At 33.4% G+C, this 20674-nt stretch overlaps 3 protein-coding genes across 3 annotated transcripts; all 3 read right to left on the minus strand.

The window, feature by feature from the left end:
• Positions 1–11186: 11186 nt before the first annotated feature.
• Positions 11187–16132, minus strand: LOC113723683 (putative disease resistance protein RGA3). Its single transcript, XM_072075842.1, has 4 exons — positions 13049–16132; positions 12309–12486; positions 11864–12050; positions 11187–11742 (listed from the first exon to the last, which is right to left on the minus strand). The coding sequence occupies exon 1, from the start codon at positions 15990–15992 to the stop codon at positions 13758–13760; it is 2235 nt and encodes a 744-aa protein (XP_071931943.1). The 5' UTR covers positions 15993–16132; the 3' UTR covers positions 11187–11742; positions 11864–12050; positions 12309–12486; positions 13049–13757.
• Positions 13072–13512, minus strand: LOC113723692 (uncharacterized). Its single transcript, XM_027246673.2, has one exon. It carries the CDS (start codon positions 13510–13512, stop codon positions 13072–13074), a length of 441 nt encoding a protein of 146 aa, XP_027102474.2.
• Positions 16133–16612: 480 nt separating the features above from the next.
• On the minus strand, positions 16613–17865 carry LOC113723684 (uncharacterized). Its single transcript, XM_072075931.1, has 2 exons — positions 16804–17865; positions 16613–16693 (listed from the first exon to the last, which is right to left on the minus strand). Exon 1 carries the CDS (start codon positions 17689–17691, stop codon positions 17182–17184), a length of 510 nt encoding a protein of 169 aa, XP_071932032.1. The 5' UTR covers positions 17692–17865; the 3' UTR covers positions 16613–16693; positions 16804–17181.
• Positions 17866–20674: the final 2809 nt, after the last annotated feature.

Genomic DNA, 20674 nt, shown 5'->3' on the forward strand with positions numbered 1-20674 from the left:
TTTTTTTTCTCGCTTGGGATTGGAATTAGGATGAAAGTGTTGTGATATCGATGATGGTGATGGGGGGATGCTTTCTGTGATGAGACAAGGAAGGAATGGTTCAACTTTAGCAGCTAAGAGCAAAATCTGTGGAGGCTAATTAAAACTTGCAACTTGCCCGGCTTCAACTTCTTCCACTTTTTGCAATTTGCCCGGCTTCACCTTGCAAAGCTGCACTCTAAAGACGTCACTTAGAAAGTTTTACCGCTTTACTGTGACAATTTGTAGCATGTGTTAGCCAGCTTCGGCTCTCTCATTCCTCCTTGTTACAATGCAGTAAAAGAGCAGGTACTAATAGGCCTGTCAACGGGTCGGGTCTAGACCCGGATCCGTGAAATTATTGCGGGTATGGGTAGGGATTTAATTCCGTTTCCCGGATCCGGATCCGGATCCGTTTTGTCAAACAAAAAAACGGGTCGGATACGGAATATAGTATTCCGGCCCGTATTAGACCCGGATCCGGATATAAATGAATTAATAATTTAAAAAATATATATTTATCAATATAATTTGATTAGGGTGATGTATTTTAATAAAGTTAATTTGATTTCTTTTCTTATTTGATTTTTTCTTTGCATTAGTTAGAAATTAGTTTACAAGTATATTTTTTTCTCATTTTTATTAGAAATTATAAAATTTGATAAATTTGTTCGGGTAGACCCGGATCCGGATCCGGATCCGGAACGTAGAATAAAAGACCCGTCAGGTAAACGGGTCGGGTCCGGGTCCGGAATAATGAATTCCGGCCCGGACCCGACCCGTTGACAGCCCTAGGTACTAATATAAAATTGGCTTAACTTCTAACTCATCATCTTGTAGTTTCTCTCTTATCCGTTTTCTTTTTAACTCCTTCCGAATCCAATTAAAAATGTCATAGTTTTGAATTTTAAAATGTCTCAAAATATTTATCATTTTATTAAACTCAAATTTACTTTTGATCTCTTTTTTTCAAGGTTTTTTTCCCATGTTTATCAATATTTGGCATTAAATTTAAATTTAGATTTTGAATTTTTGAGAACAATTTTAGATACAAATCTACTAACATCACCGTCAAGTTACTTACTATCCTTAAAAAAATTTGAATCCCGAAATACGACAAATAATTTGGAGCAGAGGGAGTATTATTTTAATTTCCATCAGTTGTGCTTGTATACTCAAATATAATGATGATTTCTTAATTGAATTTTGGTACTTTGTATTGCACTTTGTTATTTTAAAATTAAAACACATATTGCTTTTTTACCATTAAAAACTTTGGAAAGGTTTTTTACTTTCATAATAGATTAGTGCAAAATCATCACTGATTATTTTCCCCACAAACTCAATAGTGCAAAATAGTCCTGTTGATTATAAATATATATATATATGTGTGTGTGTGTGTGTGTGTGTGTGTGTGTGTGTGTGTGTATGTATAAAAGATAATAAACAAAAAGGATTAATCACTAGAGGGAAAATTTTGTACAAAAGAACAATTGCTAACTTCTAATGATATAAATACACACCAATCTATATCTATATGTATTGAAGAAGGGGTTTTTAGCAGAGACCCTCTCAATAGCTTCCAAACTTTTCATTCTTTTTTCTAGATTTTTGTATTTGTTTTAATACATAAAAAGTAGTGGATTATAACCAACCTTATCACCAATCAAATTTAAATTTAAAATATTCCCACTATCTCTTAACTCATTCTACAACCACTCCTACAAATCCTCTGATCATCATCCTACGTTTTCCCCCACATTTTCTCCCACGTTCCCTACCACATTTCCTCCCACATTTCCCACTCCAATTAAGAGTCCTCCAATTTAAGAATTTCGCCCCAATTAAAACTCCTCCAAACATAGCATCCTTTTTCAATTTTCTTGCATACTCATTCGTATTTTTTGGTTAACCAAAACAAGAATCTATTATCTCTTTCATCTTTCTTGTGGTGTCAATCTTAGTCTTTAACTTAATTTCACCATGGAATATGTCCGCCTACAAGCATTTCAATAACAACTAAATTTCAAACTCGCACGATTGCAAAAGAGGAAACATTTGCTTAAGAAACGAACCGTACACCGCAACGATTCCATGTACCAGTTGGAAAAGCTTCAACAAATTTGCGCTGACGAAAGAGAAATTTCAAATCAAATTCGAAGGACAAAATCTAGGCTACGCCGATTGAAGCGTCATTCGCATCAAATTAAAAATTCCGGTACCGTGTATTCTTTAAATATTTGCATTTCCATTGTAATTTCAAATATTTTTTATTATTTTCGATTATTTCCAATACTAAAATATGTCTATAATTTGTTTTCAACCCTTATACTGATCGACTTAATTAACTCGATCAGTTAGTTCCCCCCACCCTCTCCCTCAGTTTCTTCTTTATTTTTTGTTCTCTATTGATTTTGTAAATTTATTTTTTTTGAGCAATTATGGAAGAGATTATGTGCAAAGACTTCAACGGAAATCAACCTTCTTGCGTAGAATTGGAAGTATATTCTTGCCGGCTAAATTTTGCAGGTCAGTCCCCTCTGGCCCTCATTTTTGTCATGTTTTGCTTTTCTTTTAAGGTGATTTGGTCTTTTACTTTCTTTATTTTTTCTCCTTTTATTTTCTAGGCTGGCGGATGGTTTTGATTGCATACATGATCAAATTTGTAATAACCTGGAGAAGTAATTAACTTAAATCTTGAAAGGGCTTTAGTGCTATGCCTTGATTGATAAGGTATTGCTTGCTTATATAATTGCGGATGGTATAGGAACCTGATTGAGGGTTTTACTATTTTTAACATAAATTGTATATTATAAAAATTTGTTTGTTTGTATTATTAACATTTTTTTAATTATTTTTTATTGCACACTTATCACATTAAAAAGGTGTTATAATAGTTACTTTAAAAATTTTATTCCAAATAATCTACTATCTAATTATAAAATTTTCGTGAAATGATCGTGCATGAAATAAAAAATTTTTTTTTTTGATAATAATTAAAAAATGGTTTATAATTGGAGAAAAAAATTCAAATACTACTAATAACTAAGGAACTATACGCCCACTATTAAAATTGGATTAATTTTTAATTTCGTCAGAAATGCTTTTGGCAACAGTGTATAACCTATATCTTCTTTCATTCTTATTAGATTAAATATTTTCGAATACTTGCTTACATTCAGAGCATTAACATAGAAAATATGTTCTACGAGCTATGCAAAAATTGTGGACAACTATGTGAAGGTCATTTTTCAAAGACAGTGTGTATGCATTGTAATGACGTGGTTGACACTATTATTAGATAATTAATTTCATGTACATTTAATTTCAACATATTTTTATGTATTGTATATCTATATCTTATTTGTCAAATAGGTACAATGTTAACATACAAATCAGATATTCCAGTGGTAACATGCATCTTAATTTACAAGACAGACATGCACGATACGTATTTGGTTAAGATGCTTCTGATCTCAGAGAATTACAAAGGAAGGTAGAATTTGTTAATATATATTTATTTTTTGTAGTACTATTTATAAACTATGTAAACAAATACACTAATTTCGTACATTCTTAATTATCAAAAAAATGGTGATAGGTTGTTCAGCCAACGAATTAATTCATGCAAAGATTGTGCATTTTCATTTGTAGTACGCACTCCACAAAATTCAATAGAGTTAATTAAATCATCAAATTTTGGCTTTCGTACTAAAAGTGGATTGGTGTGACGAGTATTCGCACCTTCAAGCAAGATTATCAAATCGAATGCTTAGTAGTTGTAAGAATTTCATTTTAACAACATTCAATTACATTCATTTGTAGAAATATATCATTCCCTTTTTTAATATAAATTTTTATTTTTTTTCAAAATCCATCTTTCGAAAAAAGACAGTTCTTGAATGATATACACATTCTATTATATTTCAAGCTATTGTTAAACAGATATTACATTTTAATTTTATTGGTACAATTTTTTCACCATTATTTGTTCACCCTTTTATTTTTATTTTGTTCAATAATGTCAGCACCGTACGTAGCACGGGTATTCCTACTAGTTAAACATAGCAAGTAATATGGACTTCATTAAAATACTCCCTTCGTTCTGAAATTTTAGCCGCATTTTAGGATCTTTGCATTTATAATTTCAATAATGCAAGAATCTTAAGTGATTTGGGTTTAGATTCCAGTAATACCCTGCTTGGAGTTTCCGGTGTTCATGCGTTTTTGAATGATAAAAGAATCACAACTTGTTACAAATTGAAACTGTTTTTGGCTCCTTGCAATCAAATTGAAATAAAGTAAAGGGTCAATTAGCACTAATCTCCAATGAGATCTTGCATCCCTACATTTCACCAAAAGGCAACCCAAGTAGTATCATCCAAATACACAATTTCCAAAACACAAAATCACTAGTTATATCAGCAGCAGCATCAGAGAGAGGGAGGGAGGTTTCAGCAGCAAGTAAAATCTGTGTGGAAGCTCTGAAGAAAGGATAAAAATTGGGTTATGAAACAAGTTTGGTCAATTGTGGCGGCCTTTAGTTGTTTAAAAATTCCATTATTTTTGTTGTTAGGAATTAAAAAAACAAACGAAAGTGATTTCAAATCATATCAGTAGGTAGGACTTGTTTTAAGTATTGCTTGGTCAATAAACCTAATAAGTGTGATTAATCTCTCTAGTTTAATTTAATCATCATTCACATCAAGTCATGATCACTTATTGGCGATTTTGTGTTCATTGGACGGACTATTTCTCTTTTCTGTTTTCTTATGTTAATCCGTGAATAATTAACGTCATCTAGATGAATAATTAAATAGAACAATCTTGTTTGCTTCTAACAATTTTAGTCAAACAAATAAACCTTGATTTCAATTCTTACCTATCCTTGAATATCAGCATCTAATCGCGCTTGCATGTGATGACTTCCCAATTTAAAAGTAGTGCTTATTGGCACACTTAACTGCCTCAACGCGTATAAGCGTAGTTCTTTGAAGGCTTCTTACCATAATATTTTGAGTTGTTATCACTTTACCCCCTTCAACTATATTACTACTATCAGTTTACCCCCTAACATTATCTTTTAGTCACTTCACTCCCATAAACATTTTTATTGGCCATAGGAATTACTTGCTTGTGAAATTGAGAAAGGATGAGAAATTGAATTGATCTAATCAAAATTATGGTATAATTTACTTGATATTTTGAGTGCTTGAGCGTAATTAAATGATTGCATAATGGTCATTTACCTTGTTTTGAGAAAATGAATTTGAATTATGCACATATGTTTAATTTCAAAGTGTTGGTTTGTAATTCTTAATTGATTGAAGACAAACAATAGTTCAAGTGTGGAAGAATTTCATAAGTGTGCATTTTATGTATTTTAAATGTGTTTTTTAAATTTAGTTTTGATATGTTTTATCCATTTTTTATAGGTAATGAATCGGTTTCTAGTGAAAGTTTGCATTTTATGGTTTAAGTGTGAAAATTACATTTCTATGGACTAAAAGGGTGAAGACTTCATATTTTTGTAGAATTCAAGAATTCAATCATAAATTAGAATGATATGAGAAGATATTTGAATGATTGTTGATTATTTGAAGGGATTTAAAGAGAATATAAAGTGTAAAATGTTCAAAAGAGGAAATACAATCAAGTATAAAAGAAAGGGAGTTTGACAGCTTCGATATCTATTCGTATTTCAACTATATCTCGAGTTATAAGTTTTGGATTAAGGTAATTCTTGAATCATTTTAAATCAAACACATAGCTCTACATTTCTTATGAAGATATCGAAATCCAGTTCATGAGTCTTCCTAGTCAAAATGTCAAAATACAGTTGGTCATTTTTTGTTGTTGAAAGCTGAAATGGGGTTCTGACTAGGCAAGGGTAATTTGGTGATTTATCAGTCTACAGACTTCCAAATCAAATGATTCTTAAAGTATTGGAAAGTTAACTCAAAGTAATATAACTTTTATATTTTTCACAAGAGTTAGTTAAACCTCTTTCATCAAAAAAAAATATTAGTGGAATTTTGTGCACAAACAGAGCAAATTTGAAGACTGACCAGAAGGCAAAACGTGGGCCAAATACACGACCTCAACCCATGTTTGCTGAGGTCATGTATTCTTCAACTGTAGTTACAACTTGTATTCTATTCACACAAACTTTTTGACCAATTTGTCTGCAAAAATTTCTGGCTAGATATGAGCAGGCAAGCATAGAGACTTTAAGAAACATTTTTTGGTGATTTCGAGAGACAATTTTGCCAACTAGAAACAACTCTCTTTGACCTTGAGTTCTCTATAAATAGAGGCCTTTGGGGAGCTAGTTTAATAGCTTTGGAAGGCTAGAAATGCTACCAAAAATGTAGTTTTCAATAGTTTTTCTTAGTTTATTAGTTTAATTCATTACTATAGTATAATTAATATAGTTTTTTCATCTTGTACTTGCAGCTAGATTTGGATGAAGATTTGAGAAGCAAAGATAGAGAGTTGAAACTCATGTGACAAGGGTGACTTCTCTTCTACCACTTTCTCTTTTGTATTTGAGTTCATGTTTGACTATATACAAGTGCGGTCTTTTCTTTCATGTTCTTCATGTTTGCTAAAGTTTATGCCTAGAATTATGAATGAACTTTCTATAACTTGTTAGTGATGTTTAATTGGTAATTCAATAATATTATTTTGAACAAGTTGTTTGTAACTTTTACTTTTCTAATCATGATTAACCAATCATTAATTGTAATAATATTAAGGTATAAAATTTGCAATGAGAATTGGGATTTAACACTAATTTAAGGAAGTGATAAATCTAGGGAGTTCACTCACGAGAGTAGAGGTGCATCTATGTGGGTTTAGTAACTTATTTCATGTAATTTCATAAAAGGAATGATCTTATAGCTATTTTCATAACCATGAGAGAAGGTATGATTTAGTTACAAGTATAGTTGATTCTTTACAAGAGTAGGTTTCATATCATATATTTTACATGTTTGAAGTGTGTTTTATTAATTAGTTTTGGTGTGTTTTGATTGTTTTTATAGCTATAAACTAAGCTTTTAGTCAAGTTTGCATTTCATGGTTTAAGTGTGAAAGGTTACACTTTTATGGATAAAAGTGGTGAAATTTCATATTTTTGTAAGTTTAATGATTCAATCATCAGTTGGAATGAGTTTAGAAGATAAATGAATGATTGTTGATGATTTTAAAGTGATTTAAAGAGAATATGAAGTGTAAAGAGGAAATGCAATCAAGAATAAAAGAGGAAAAGTTAGACAGTTTTGACATTTGTTTGTATTTTAGTTATATCTTGAACTACACGCATCAGATTGAGATGATGTTTGAGCTATTTCGAAGATAACACATAGCTCTACATTTCTTATGAAACATCTAAAACCATTTCATGAGTTTTCCTAGTTAAAATGTTGAAATACAGTTAGTCATTTCTTTTGTCGAAAGTTAAAATAGAGTTGTGATCAGTGAAGGGTATTTTGGTGATTTCATAGTCTACATAACTCCAAATTGGATGACTTAAAGCATTGGAAAGTTAACGCAAAGGCCTGCAACTTTCTTGGTTTGGAAAAGGACTAGTTCAGGCTCCATCATTAAGAAAATATCAATTAAATTGGTGTTAAATTCACAGAAATGAAAACGTAAGTTCTAAATACACGAGCTCAAGTTACATATTCATGAGGTCACGTATTCTCCCCTATTTTCTGCAACTTGCACATCAATTTGTTCTATATTCATATAACTTTTTTAACTCATCTACAACTCAAAATTTCATCTGTAAAGAAGAGTAAAAATTTGGAGAAACAACTTTTGATGATTCTAAGAGCCAACTAGCACTAACTTTAACATTATTACTTGGAAGTTTAATCCTCTATATATAGGGGCCTTGGAGAGCGTATTTGACAACTTTGGAGGACTAGTGACACTATCAAAATGTAATCTCTTCTTCATTAATTTTTCTTAGTTTATTAGTATACTATAGTTAGTATAGTTTTTCCATCTTGTATTTGTAGTTAGATTTGGATGAAAATTTGAGGAACAACAATGGAGAGTTGGAAGTCACGTGACAAGGGTAACCTCTTTCCTATCACGTTCTCTTTTGTATTTGATTTCATATTTAATCATAATACAAGTTTGGATTTTGTTTTCATGTTCTTCATGTTTTGCTAAAATTTATGCTTACAGTTATGGATGAATTTTCTATATTTTATTTGTGATATTTACTTGGTTATTTGATAATATTATTTTAAACAAGTTATTTATCACTTTTGTTTCTCTAATCGTGATTAATTGGCCATTAATTGTGATAATCTTAAGTTGTTAAACTTGCAATGAGAATTGGGATTTAACACTAGTTCAAGGAAATGCTAAACTTAGGGAGTTTACTCATGATAGTTGAGATGCACTTATGTGGATTTAGTGACTTATTTCATGTAATTTCATAAAAAGAATTAATTTGTACTTAATTTCATAATACGAGAATAGGTATGGTTTAGTTACAAGTATAGTTGATTTACTACGAGAGTAAGTTTCATATATATTAAAAAAATTATGTCATAACTAGTCAAGATAATTACATTCAATTAACCGGTAATTTCATTTGCAAGAGTAGAGAAGAATTCCATAACCGTATTAGCTTTCTATTATTATTTTATTACTTTTATTTTATATTTGTTATGTACATTTAATTTTTTTGTATTTGTGGTAGTCTAAATAATAAAGAAATTTGAAAACCATTGGTAATTGACAGTTTTCTCTGTGAGTTCAACCCTTAATACCCTATACTCAATTTCAACTCGTAAACTTGTGAAAAATTGCATGTAGGATATTTAAAATTTTATAAATATAAAACTTGACTGTAGAGTAAACTTGATTGTTATATGCATACCCCGTGCTTATTAATATATATGAGGAAATCGTGCCACAACTAATTAAGATAATAGCATTCAATTAATCGATAATTTTATTCATAAGAGTAGCAAGGAATTCTATACGTCTAGGAGTTTATTATTATTATTTTTATAACTTTTATCTTATATTTTTAGTGTAAATTTAATCTCTTACACTCGTCATAATTTAAATAATAAAGAAGTTCAAAAATCATCAGTAATTGACACTCTTTCCTGTGGGATCGATATCTTATATCTCTCATGCTCGATAAACGATTTGTATACTTGCAGAAAATGGGGTATTTTAGATTTTATTAAAATTTGGTGCATGGTAGAATCTCGTCACTTTTATTAAAACTAGTCCCATATCATCTATATAAAGAAAAATGACGACACAATACTCTTGAGTGAACTTAGCATTAATGAACTTATCAGTATTATTGTACCTAAATCCACTCGAGAGCAATATAGATTCAAATTTCTAATGCCATTGTTTAGGTGCTTGTTTCAAGCCACATAATGATTTAATTTAGCTTGTATACTTTCTTTTCATTTTCAAGCATAACAAACCTTTTAGGTTGTTTCATATGCAGTCTTCATCCAAATCACCATTTAAAAATGCTGTTTCAATATTCATTTGATGTACAAACAAATTGTACAATAAAATTAGGGACAATAGCACTCTAATGGAAGTTATTCTTGTAATTCGTACATATATTTCAAAATAGTCTATTTCTTCCTTTGTTTAAATTCTTTAACTACTAACTTTGCTTTAAAGGTCAGTAAAGATCTATTCGTGGCATATTTTCTTCTAAATACCCACTTATAATCTATTGGTTTTGAATATTTAGGTAAATCAACTAGAAATTAAGTATTGTTAGACAATAATTAGTCCATTTAATCATTTACCACTTCTCTCCTAAAAGAAGCATCTCTTGATGACATAATTACACTAAATATTTTAGAATCATTTTCTACATTCAGCAAGATTGGAATCTTATTTTGTAGAGATTCCCTATTGCTTTCAACTAAGAAAACAATAGCTCATGAAGATATGAAGTATGAGAATAGATGCTTTTCTTTCCTTGGTCTTTGACATCTTTTAATTTCAATAGGAGCGCCACTTACCTTCTCCTTATTACTTGAAAAAAAAATCAATATTTTGGAGTTGTTATAAACCATTAGTAGGATCCACAACAGGCTCTAAATCTTTGAAAAACTTATTCTCAAAATTTTGCAATTCTCTTGATTTAACTATAATATTAAAATCAAGGTCAACCAACCTATAAGTTTTAGAATTTTCTGCACAGCCTACAAACGTACCGACAATTTTAGCCACACCTTTGGTCACATCTGTAGCATATGTTAGCCAACCTGCAACTTGACTCTTCAGTCACATTTCTTATTGGCTAAAACAACATAGCTTCGGGATAAGAAATTCTGATAGGAATGTCAATTTTAGGATGTTGCAGCTCAAGATGTAGGCCATTTTGGTTCAAAACAGAATTGATTTAGCAATACAGGGAGTTGAGAAAAAGTCAAAGAGTGCAATAGATGCAAATTTTACTGACGTAAAATGTTACTACGTGAAACTTATCAAATGATGGGTCCAAACTTGTCCTCATAGTTATTCATAAGGAAGTAATGTTAGCAAAAGTCAATCGAAATTTCATAAATTGTCCTTGTGATTCTTTCAGAAATGAAAGTGATGATCAAAGCTAAATGTTAACGGAAGAGTAAGATGATAATCTTACCTCTCTTTCTAAAATGATGTCCTAAACTAGAGTTTGGCAAACTAATCCAAAGGAAAAATGCAAAATTTATATTCATGTACTAACATTCATAAATTTTCTGATTGACTTCTTTTAGCTGACTGATTTCTCCTGATAGACTAAAATCTTTGGGCCAAACAAAAATCAGAGAAGGACAACCGTTTTCAGAAAGAAGCGCGCAGGTAATGGATGTCAATGTCTTTTTAGTGTTGGCAAGTAATTTCCTTCTTCCTTCAATTCTTAAAGTAATTTATCAACTTCCATTAAGTGGGCATGCTGAAACATGCTCATCTAACCTAACAAGCATATACTTTGTGGTAGAGTACCTCTAATTAGGTGAAACCATATTGGAGAACTTCACGTGAAACATTTATCATTGATCTCCCACCTTCATTAGTCTTCCGAAATGTTACATATTCCAAGTGGTTTCTTAATAATTATAAATTATTTTTAGATTTGCTTCTCTTTCTTAGCTAAAACATAACAGATAGAATGCTACAATAACAAAACCTGTTTATTGATCATTCAAACTGCAATTTTTTGGATTGTGACTATTTATCTTGAAGTAGACATGTCAAAATAATTTAGTTAAGAACCAAGAAGGTACCTGGTACTTAGAAGGACTAACTGTTAGCACAGTTGTATAATGAGTCTCTCTTGTTCTTGAGTGGAAAGGTATAACCTATTGTCCAATTTACAAAGGCCTTGCAAGATCTGGCGGGAACCTTTGAACGAGGATGTAGAAATTCTTGCCGCTGCAATTGCAGCACCAAAACTTTGAACTATTTCCATCCAAATGAACGACTGACACTGCAATCGCATGCTTCGTTTATGTCATCCAAATGATCACCAATGCTGTCTACAATGTCTAACTTCTTTCCATCAAATCTTGTCACCTCTGGAATTAAAGTATCAGTACGCCCAGTTTTCTTCAAGCAAGTCTTGTACCTTGATAGCTCTCCAGTACCAGCTACCATGCTCTTCTCTAATTCTTCTCAATCCATACTACTTTCTACAAGCCTGGCACAAGCCACTCTGTTTTCAGCATGCTACAAGGAGAAAAGGTTCAATATTTGATTTATTTTGTTAAATACTTCCAGAAAATAGATAAAAAACAAAAAAGAAAAGCCATTGAAACAGGCCAATAGACATGCAGTCAACATTTTTTACCTTCATTTCCATATTCTGAGCAATATATGGCATTCTGGCGGGAAAAATCACAGATAACTACCTTCCATCTTCAAAAACTGACTGATAAGTGAAAATAACTCCTCCCTCTTGACATTCTCATAAGAACAACACGGGAACGTTGGTGTTCTTTGTCCAAAAAGCATGATCTCTACTTCCTAAACAAATTCTGGAAAAAAAAAATCATAATATTACGTCACAATGCTACTTCAGTTATGACATTAAGTAGAAGCATGAGCCACGGAAAGGTTTGGTCTGGTAACTAGTGCAACAATTTATCACTCAAAATCCTAAAGAGCAAAAACCAAGTTATATTCCATCGATTAAGCCATAAAGAACACTTACTAGTGCAGATACCACCCTACATTTAGGCCCAATTCCCCTGTACTTCTAGTAAGTTGGGTGGAGAAATTTCCAAACCACATACCTCCTCATCTTTCTTCAAAAATGATTCGAAACCACAACCTGATGTTGCAGTTGGAGAATGCGAAAAGTGCAATAAGATGCTCTAGAGGTTCCAGGCTGACTCTGCCTTAAGCAAACTTTTGAGCCTTTCACAATGTTTCGGCGCTATCACTGCTTGCTGCTTCATTGACACTTGTGGCCTGCAAGGCCATAATATTATCAATCCAATTCACAAAATAGAAAAGTAGCTAGTTATAGTATCTGAATTTTAAAAATTTTAAAAGATGATAAGAATTTATAGTTTTAGCAGCAGCCTAGTTCCTCTGCAAACAATTTCAACTTAATCGACATTGAGCTAATTTTACGGCAATCATAATTCAGAGTCTTAAAAAAAAAAAAGAACATACCCCATTGAAGCTGAATGTTTACGCTTGCAATGTTAGTAAATTTTGTTGACAAACAGTCAGCAAGTTCATATATAATAGTATATTGTACCTTGTTATTCATCCTTTTAATGGTTCAGAAAAGCAGATGAAATCCACAATTTTTGTTGTCTTTGAATTTGCTCGTAACTCTACTTTGTTAATGACATGAATCAGCTTAAAAATTGAAAGAGAGAGTAATCTTCGCCAGAAGAAGTAGAGGAATAGATATTTACAGAGAAAAAGAGTGAGAAACAAATACGGATAGAATAAGATGGTGAAGAACAGCGATATCCAATAATGAGAAGCTATTAATCAAAATTTTGCAGTGAAATCTTACCCGATGGCTCGGAAAGATGACTTTTAATCAATTTCAAGCTCTTGAATATTAGAGATCTTGGGCCACTCGGAGCCGCTTTGAGGAGTGCATGTTTCGGTTAATAGAGGACAATTACCAATTTCCAGACGTCTTAATTTGAGGCGTTCCATGGCAGCCATGGAGGGTAAATATTCAAGCTTTTCGCAACCGAATAGGATTAGCTCATCAAGAGACGCAAGGTTCCCAAGCCAATCTGGTAAAGCTTCGATTGCTCCGAAGTCACGTAGAGATAGTGATGTGATGGTAGTCAAGTCTTGAAGCTGATGTGGCAGAGATTTCATGTCAGGCATTCCACGTAAAGACATGTGTCGGAGTGTTGATGAAGATGCTAATCCAGCCCAATCAAATTCGATTACAGAGTAATCCGAGAAGGGGCCAATCTCCACATTCCTTAAGCTGGTAAGATAGCCAAATCCACTAGGCATCTCAGCAATCAAGTTGGGACACCACCATAACGAGAAGCTCTCGAGAGAAGGGGTTCGTCGCAAATCAAGGGGAAAGATAGACGTACACGACTCGAACATCTCCACTGGTAATCTTGTGAATGATTCGCACATATCGACAGTAAATTCCTCAAGAGACTTAAGGAGGCTTTTCTGTCCAAATGAATTTTTAGGATTTGGATATCCAAATGAATCAATTCTCGGGCAACCCTGTATCTCCAAGTGCTCTAAAGCTTGAAATTGATAAAGATCTTCTGGCAACTCATTCCTCTTAATGTTGTTATATTATTGACAAACCTCAATTCTACACTCTGAAGAGTTGGAAAAAGACAGAGTCGCTCAAGCGTGTAAGTGAATAGACTGTTACAGCCATCAATACTCAAGCTGCTCTCTGGTCGTCTCACTAATTTCAGAGACTCGATGCGGTGATAACTACCACCACTTAATTTAAGGGACGAGAGATTGGCTATATTGCTCAAAACCTTTTCTGCCAGCGAAACATGGCAATTCTTTTTTATTTTCAATACATCAAGACTTGGGAAACGACTTGGAGTTGGAATGGTGGTCAGCTGGGGGCAATTACTAATAGACAACTTTTCAAGCACGGGAAACACATCCATCACATGTACTTCACCTGCGGTTGACATCATCTCGGGTGCGTCCTTCCACTCTTCCAAATTTTTCATGCTTTCAAGAGAGAGTTTTTTAAGGGCTGGAAAGAATGTTTGTCTGCTAATAGTGCTTGAACCTCCTGATCCGCCGTCCTCCTCAGCACTTGTACTGTAGAATGAAAGCCCAATGCTTCTTATGTTTTCCAGTCCAGTCAGATATAGATGTTGGAGGGATGACAGCTGTCCTAGGGTGGGGAGTTCTCTGCATCTTGTGCAATTCGCCACACGCAACTCCACCAGTGATGTCAAATTCATGAACCATTGTGGAAACTGATCACCCATGAACTTCAAAATTTGTAACTCTTTTAAATTTGGGTGAGGTTGGAGGCCTTCCAACACATCTTCATCACAATTAACACTTCCCCGATACCTATTGCACCACTCATATACCAACCGATGCAGATTTGGCTTTTTAGATAGGTTTGCTAGTTCAGCATCATCTTTGCCATTTACTAATTCAAGATTTCTGATCTCCAAGGAGCCTTTAAGATCTTGCAAGGTTCCAAGCTCTTGGATACCACGACCTTCCTCTTGACGACCAATGTTAAAGAACTCTAACTTTTGAAGACAAGTCCATCGTCCAATCCCGGATGGCATTTGGATTTCTCGTCTTGTATAATTATTATTATTATAGTGAAGATGTCTCATGCTAATCAAATTGCTCATCTCCTTTGGAAAACCTTCTTCAAGCATGCCAATTCTCAGTGTTTGCAAACAGTAAAGTTTGCAAAGAGATTCTGGCAAAGTTCTAATCCAAGAACCTGAAATGTCAAGTAAGTGTAAATGGATTAGTTTGCCAACGGAGGTCGGCAACTCTTTGACATCTGCTCCAAACAATTTTAGGACATGCAAATATTTGAACTTTGATAACATATCATCAGCTATGCCACCCTCCAGAAATAATGTGCGAAGTGATGATTTTTCACTGATGGTTTCCACCATTCTTTCGGATGAGTATACTGCAAGGTAACGGTCCTGATTGCTGCTGTTACGATTCAAAATTGATTTTGCAAAATCATGCACAAGATCATGCATTTTATACCATGTTCCCCTCCAATCTCTTACTTCTTCCAATAAGGAAGTTTGCAGCAAAATTCTCAAATACTCATATCCTATTTTCTCCATCATTCTTTCATTTTGGGAATCCGGTCGAAGAAAGCCTTCAGCCATCCAAAGCTCAACTAGTCGATCTTGTTCCAATTCAGTATCTTGATGAAAAATTGAGCAATATGCAAAACATTTCTTAACCGGTGCAGGTGACAGATGATCAAAACTCACCTTAACTATTTGCTCAATCCCACCCTGATCTCCATTCAAGAGACTCTCCTCCAAAATAGATAGCCAGTCCTCTTTTCTCTTTTTAGATAACAAACCTCCGATTAACTTTGCTGCCAGAGGAAGACCGTCACATCTTCTTAAAACTTGGCGCCTCATGTCTTCCAATTCTTTTGGTACTTCTTCCCCTAAAGTTGCCCATTTTTTAATGATAGACCAGCAATCATCATTGCAGAGCTTTCCTAGCTCATGGCGAGTAAAATTGATCTGCGGATGTCTAGACAGAATAATTGCCACTTCTTGCAGACGAGTGGTAACAAGACACCAGCTCCCTTTCTTCGCATTGAGTCCCGCCAATGTGCTGAAAAAGTCATTCAACAATACTTCTTGATCATTCCACAAATCATCAAGAACAAGGAAATATTTTTTTTCCTTGAGTTCATCTTGAATTTTTTGAACTATTACCTCCCTACGATCCCCTTCAACCTTTCCTTCTATCAACGATTCTAGAATCATTTTGAAGACCTCCTCGATTCTATCTACTTTTTCAGCCACACAAACCCAAATTTTTTTTGTCAAAATGCTTATGAATCTGTGATTTGTTGTAAACGGCTTTAGCTAGAGTTGTTTTTCCTAAACCACCCATGCCAGTTATGGGAATAACTGAAATAACACTTTCAGTTTCGGTCAACAACTTCTTAACGATTTCTGATTCATCCTCGTCTCTTCCTAGGACATCTCTTCGAACAATAGTAGAGGAGAAATTTCTAAGTTTGTGATGAATTTTAAAAAAATTCTACAAAAGGGGTGATTGTGGCGAGGAATTCTGTCGGGGGGTCTTCGCATTCGTGAAATGCGAGCTCAGGAGAGCTCGCATTTCACGAATGCGAGCTCTGTTGAGAGCTCGCATTCCTGGAATGCGAGCTCTCATTTGCTCGCATTACAGAGATGCAAATTTTTTTGCTTTTTTTTTTTGGAGGCAGAGATTTATATTTTTGTATTAAAACAAAAAAGGATTTTGACAATCAGTGATTCCGGAAATGGGCTGTACCATCCTGTCAGTAGGTTCCTTGTTTCTTATGACAAAATTCAAGCCTGAACTGGATGTCGGAGACGCCCAACGTATTAATAGTTCATTTCCTGTTGAGATGTTCCATGAAGCTTGCCACTCCTCAGGTGGTTCTTGAGGTGTTGCAGTGCCTACAACTTTCTCTGCACTAGATGACAATTGCATGTAAAATAAGCACGGAGGTTGAGAAGGAAACAGCATAACTGAAGAATCAAAACAGGTGGAAGCAGTGAGAAAGAGCTACATTAAAGCACATACCAGGGGCTTTGCCGATCGAACTAGAAACGTAGGACCAAGAACCTTCACGAATCTCTATGATCCTGTCCTCCCATTTAACAGCTGAAGGTGTTTCGCCTCCTCTCCTCCAAAATCCTCCTCCCATCCTGGATCATTCTTAATCATTTGAAACTCAGCATACTGAATAAAGCAGACACTAATCACTGAGCTCGCATTTCCGGAATGCGAGCTCGAATTGAGCTCGCATTCCCGGAATGCGAGCTCAGTGAGCTCGCATTTTCAGAATGCGAGCTCAGTGAGTTCGCATTCTCAAAATGCGAAGACCCCCATTTACAGAAACTCCTCCAGGAAACGCCCTCGTTGTAGAATTCTTTTTTTTTTTCATCATAAACTAAGAATTCACCCAATAGTAGAGTCGGTCTGTCGGCTTGTTGTGGCTCCAGCAGCAACAGTAGCGAATGCTTCTTCAACTTGGTGCTTGTAGGCCAGTCCCAAACCTTCTGCATCCCGATGGATCCTTTGAAGGTTCGTGTTGATCTCCCTGATCATTGAACCCAACCTCCAACGAAAACCAATTTTATTAAAGAATGAAAAGAAGAACAGTACCTTCTTTTTCGTGAGTTGATTTTGATACTTCACCTTCCGACGAAGATTTTCATAGTTGAGCTCGTCCAGCACATTGTCGGCTTTGAAAACCTCTTCTTCCAGCTGCTTGAGCCAATTTTGCACCACTGGGCTATGCTTGTCCTCGTCGGCACCAGCCAAGAAGCCTCGGATCATTGCAGCAGATTTGTCGAGTCTCACCAGTTCCTCTGGGAATTCACGAGCCAGATTAACATGATCAGCGGCTAGGGAAACAACCGTCTGCAATGCAACCTGAATAGTAGCACTAACAGCAGCATCAGCCATTTTTTCTCACTTGGGATTGGAAGTAGGATGAAAGTGTTCTGCAATGGTGATGGGGGGATGCTTTCTGCGATGAGACAAGGAAGGAAGGGTTCAACTTCAGCAGCTATCAGAGGGAATGAAATTTGCAAGTCGACTTTCAAATTTGTCCGCCTTTGCAATATGCCGGGCTCCACTGCACGCTGTAAAGACACAGCTTTAGACTCTAAAAGACACAATGGACCACAGCGCCACTCTAAAGACACATAAAAGCTGTCCGTGATTTACGGATCACAGCCTCTGTTATCAAAGGAAGTTGCAGACAATTGCATGTGTGAGCCAGCCTGCAACTTGACTCTTCGGTCACATTTCTTATTGGCTGAAACAGTAGGCTCTCTGATTCCTCCTATCACTAATACTAGGAGGCATGAACGCGCTTCGCGCGATAGAAATATAAAATGGCCTGCCCAATTTTAAACTAATCAAAATAATTTTAAACTAATCAAAATAATAATTTATATAGAAAAGTATATTTTTTACTATAGGTATTCTATAAGTCTGAAGTTTTGTTGATATTTCTTGGATGTTTGTCACAAAGCCTCTGGTAAGTGGCAACTGGCAACGTAGTATATAATACAGGGTAAGGAAAGAAAGAGCACCCCACAAGTTTCTGTTGTTTATGATTATAATTAACAGAACAACATTTATATCTCTGTAGTTTGTTTTCAAGGCATGACTCTTTAATAATTTTCCAAATTAAGAATTTTTATTTTTCTTTCAAAATTTTTTTTCTATGTCTATTACATCTAAACTATTAATTTGGTAATCAATTATTCTTATTTAGTAGTGAGAGGTAAACAATAACAGGCTTTAAAAAAATTATAGGGAAAATGACCGGTTTCATCCCTTACATTTCACAAAATTATTCTTTTCGTCCCTCACTTTTAAAACGAAGCAATTTCATCCTTGACATTTAAAAACTGAAGTTATTACATCCCTGAACCCAATTTTCAATGTGAATCAAACCATCTATCAACCTAATTACAAATTTTGGGGATATAATTGGTAGATCACTTGACTAACTCAACTTGATATTCACGTGAAATTTAATAAAACCAAAAATAAAAAATAAAAAATTATAACATAACAAATAAGAATTAATCTTCCTACATTGTCATTGTATACATTGATGGGTTTATGTACCTGCCATATCATTCAATTTAAATTTAAACACCAAATTTTATATTTATGATATACATGTAGACTCACAAGCGTATATACTAACGCTACATGAAAGATTTATCCCAAAAAAGAAATCCTATTATTCCAAGACAAAGAATGACCTTTTATGTTATACTTTTTATTTTTTTTGGTTCAATAAATGTCATGTGAATATGATCTATCAATTCTATCTCCGAAATTTATTACTGGGTTATTGGATGGTTTGATTTAAATTGACAATTAGGTTCAGGGATGTAATAGGTTTAATTTTTAAATGTCAGGGACCAAATTGCTTCATTTTAAAAGTGAGGGACGAAAAGAATATTTTTGTGAAATGCAAGGGATGAAATAGGTCATTTTTCCAAAATTATAAATTAATTTTAATATTGTCATTCTATCAAATATTTATCTTTTTTTATCATACGTCTTTGTTAGCTTCCATTTTGATTTTGAGTGTCATTAATAGGTGGTATAGAATTGCAGTATTTCTTAAGTCCTAACAACACTTCCTTTTAAAACTAAACCGTATTAACAAAAAACAGTAAAGATAAAAAAAATAGTATACTTAACAACTCTCTTCAATTTCAAACAAAATATATATTAACTAAGTATTGGTATTTTTAGGCAATTTAACTTCAGTTTTATTACGGTTCTTTCTAATGAAAGAGAATAAAATTATTACTAAACAGTAAAGACAAAATTCCAATTCCATGAAAACAAAAAGAGTTTTGATTCGATTTTTTCTAAATAATTCTAACTAATATAATGAAAAAATTATTACCAGACAAGAAACACAAAATTCCAATTCCATGTTAAAAAAAAACATTTTTTGATTCTATACAAATCGTAGGAAAAAAAATTGTAAATGACAAAGCTATTGTATTACAAACCAATTGTTTCTATCTTGAGTTTTACGAGCCTTTAATTCATAACTAAGTGTTATAATTCAAATGCTTTACAAATGGTTGAAACAAAGCAAACAATAACTATTTAATAGTTATAATCAGTAATACCTAAAACATATTAATATACAACAAAAAAAATTATATACAATATTATAATTCATTAATACATACAAGATCAAATGTCATCAGGTATAAGTAAATGCAATTACATACGATATAAATCAAAGTCTACCTAATCTAACCTTTTTTTAAAATTAAGAAACAAAATTATCAATAAGAGACAAACAAATACAAAATATCATTTTTTTATTTTAATTAATATACATATTTAATATACGTAGACAGAGCAAAATTATAATGAAATGAACAAATTTATCTCTCATTTGTATATAATTATTTAGAACTTGGCATAAACAAGTGATTGCAACCCAATAATTTAGGAATAATTAATTAATTTTGTTATCAAAGTGGATAGAGGGACCATTAAATTTTTTTTAAAAAAAGAAATTTGTTATATTGGAAATTCAGAACCAAAGACTGTAAAAATGTCGTAGTACTTCATGGAATCTACAAAGACAACACATGCCTTGGCGGCACTACTAAACAAAGCAGAAGACGAATTCTGGGACCTCATGAATTGTCCTTTATTCCTTGTAACGAAGTAATGGTAGTAAAAATAATCCTTTCATCATGGCTGTTGCTCTTATCTTCTCAGCGAATTTTCGTATTTGGAGTTTGGAGGCCAGAGAAGCTTGTACAATAATAACTTAGCCAATAATGAATTCCTAGTCTGTACACACTGTATATAGTGAATGGATAGGTTCTGATGGTTTAGACAATCAAATAATCAGAAATAAGAAAGAAAAACAGCTTAGATCCGT

The sequence above is a fragment of the Coffea arabica genome, chromosome 1c, assembly GCF_036785885.1.
Source record: "Coffea arabica cultivar ET-39 chromosome 1c, Coffea Arabica ET-39 HiFi, whole genome shotgun sequence".
Classification (NCBI taxonomy): Eukaryota; Viridiplantae; Streptophyta; class Magnoliopsida; order Gentianales; family Rubiaceae; genus Coffea; species Coffea arabica.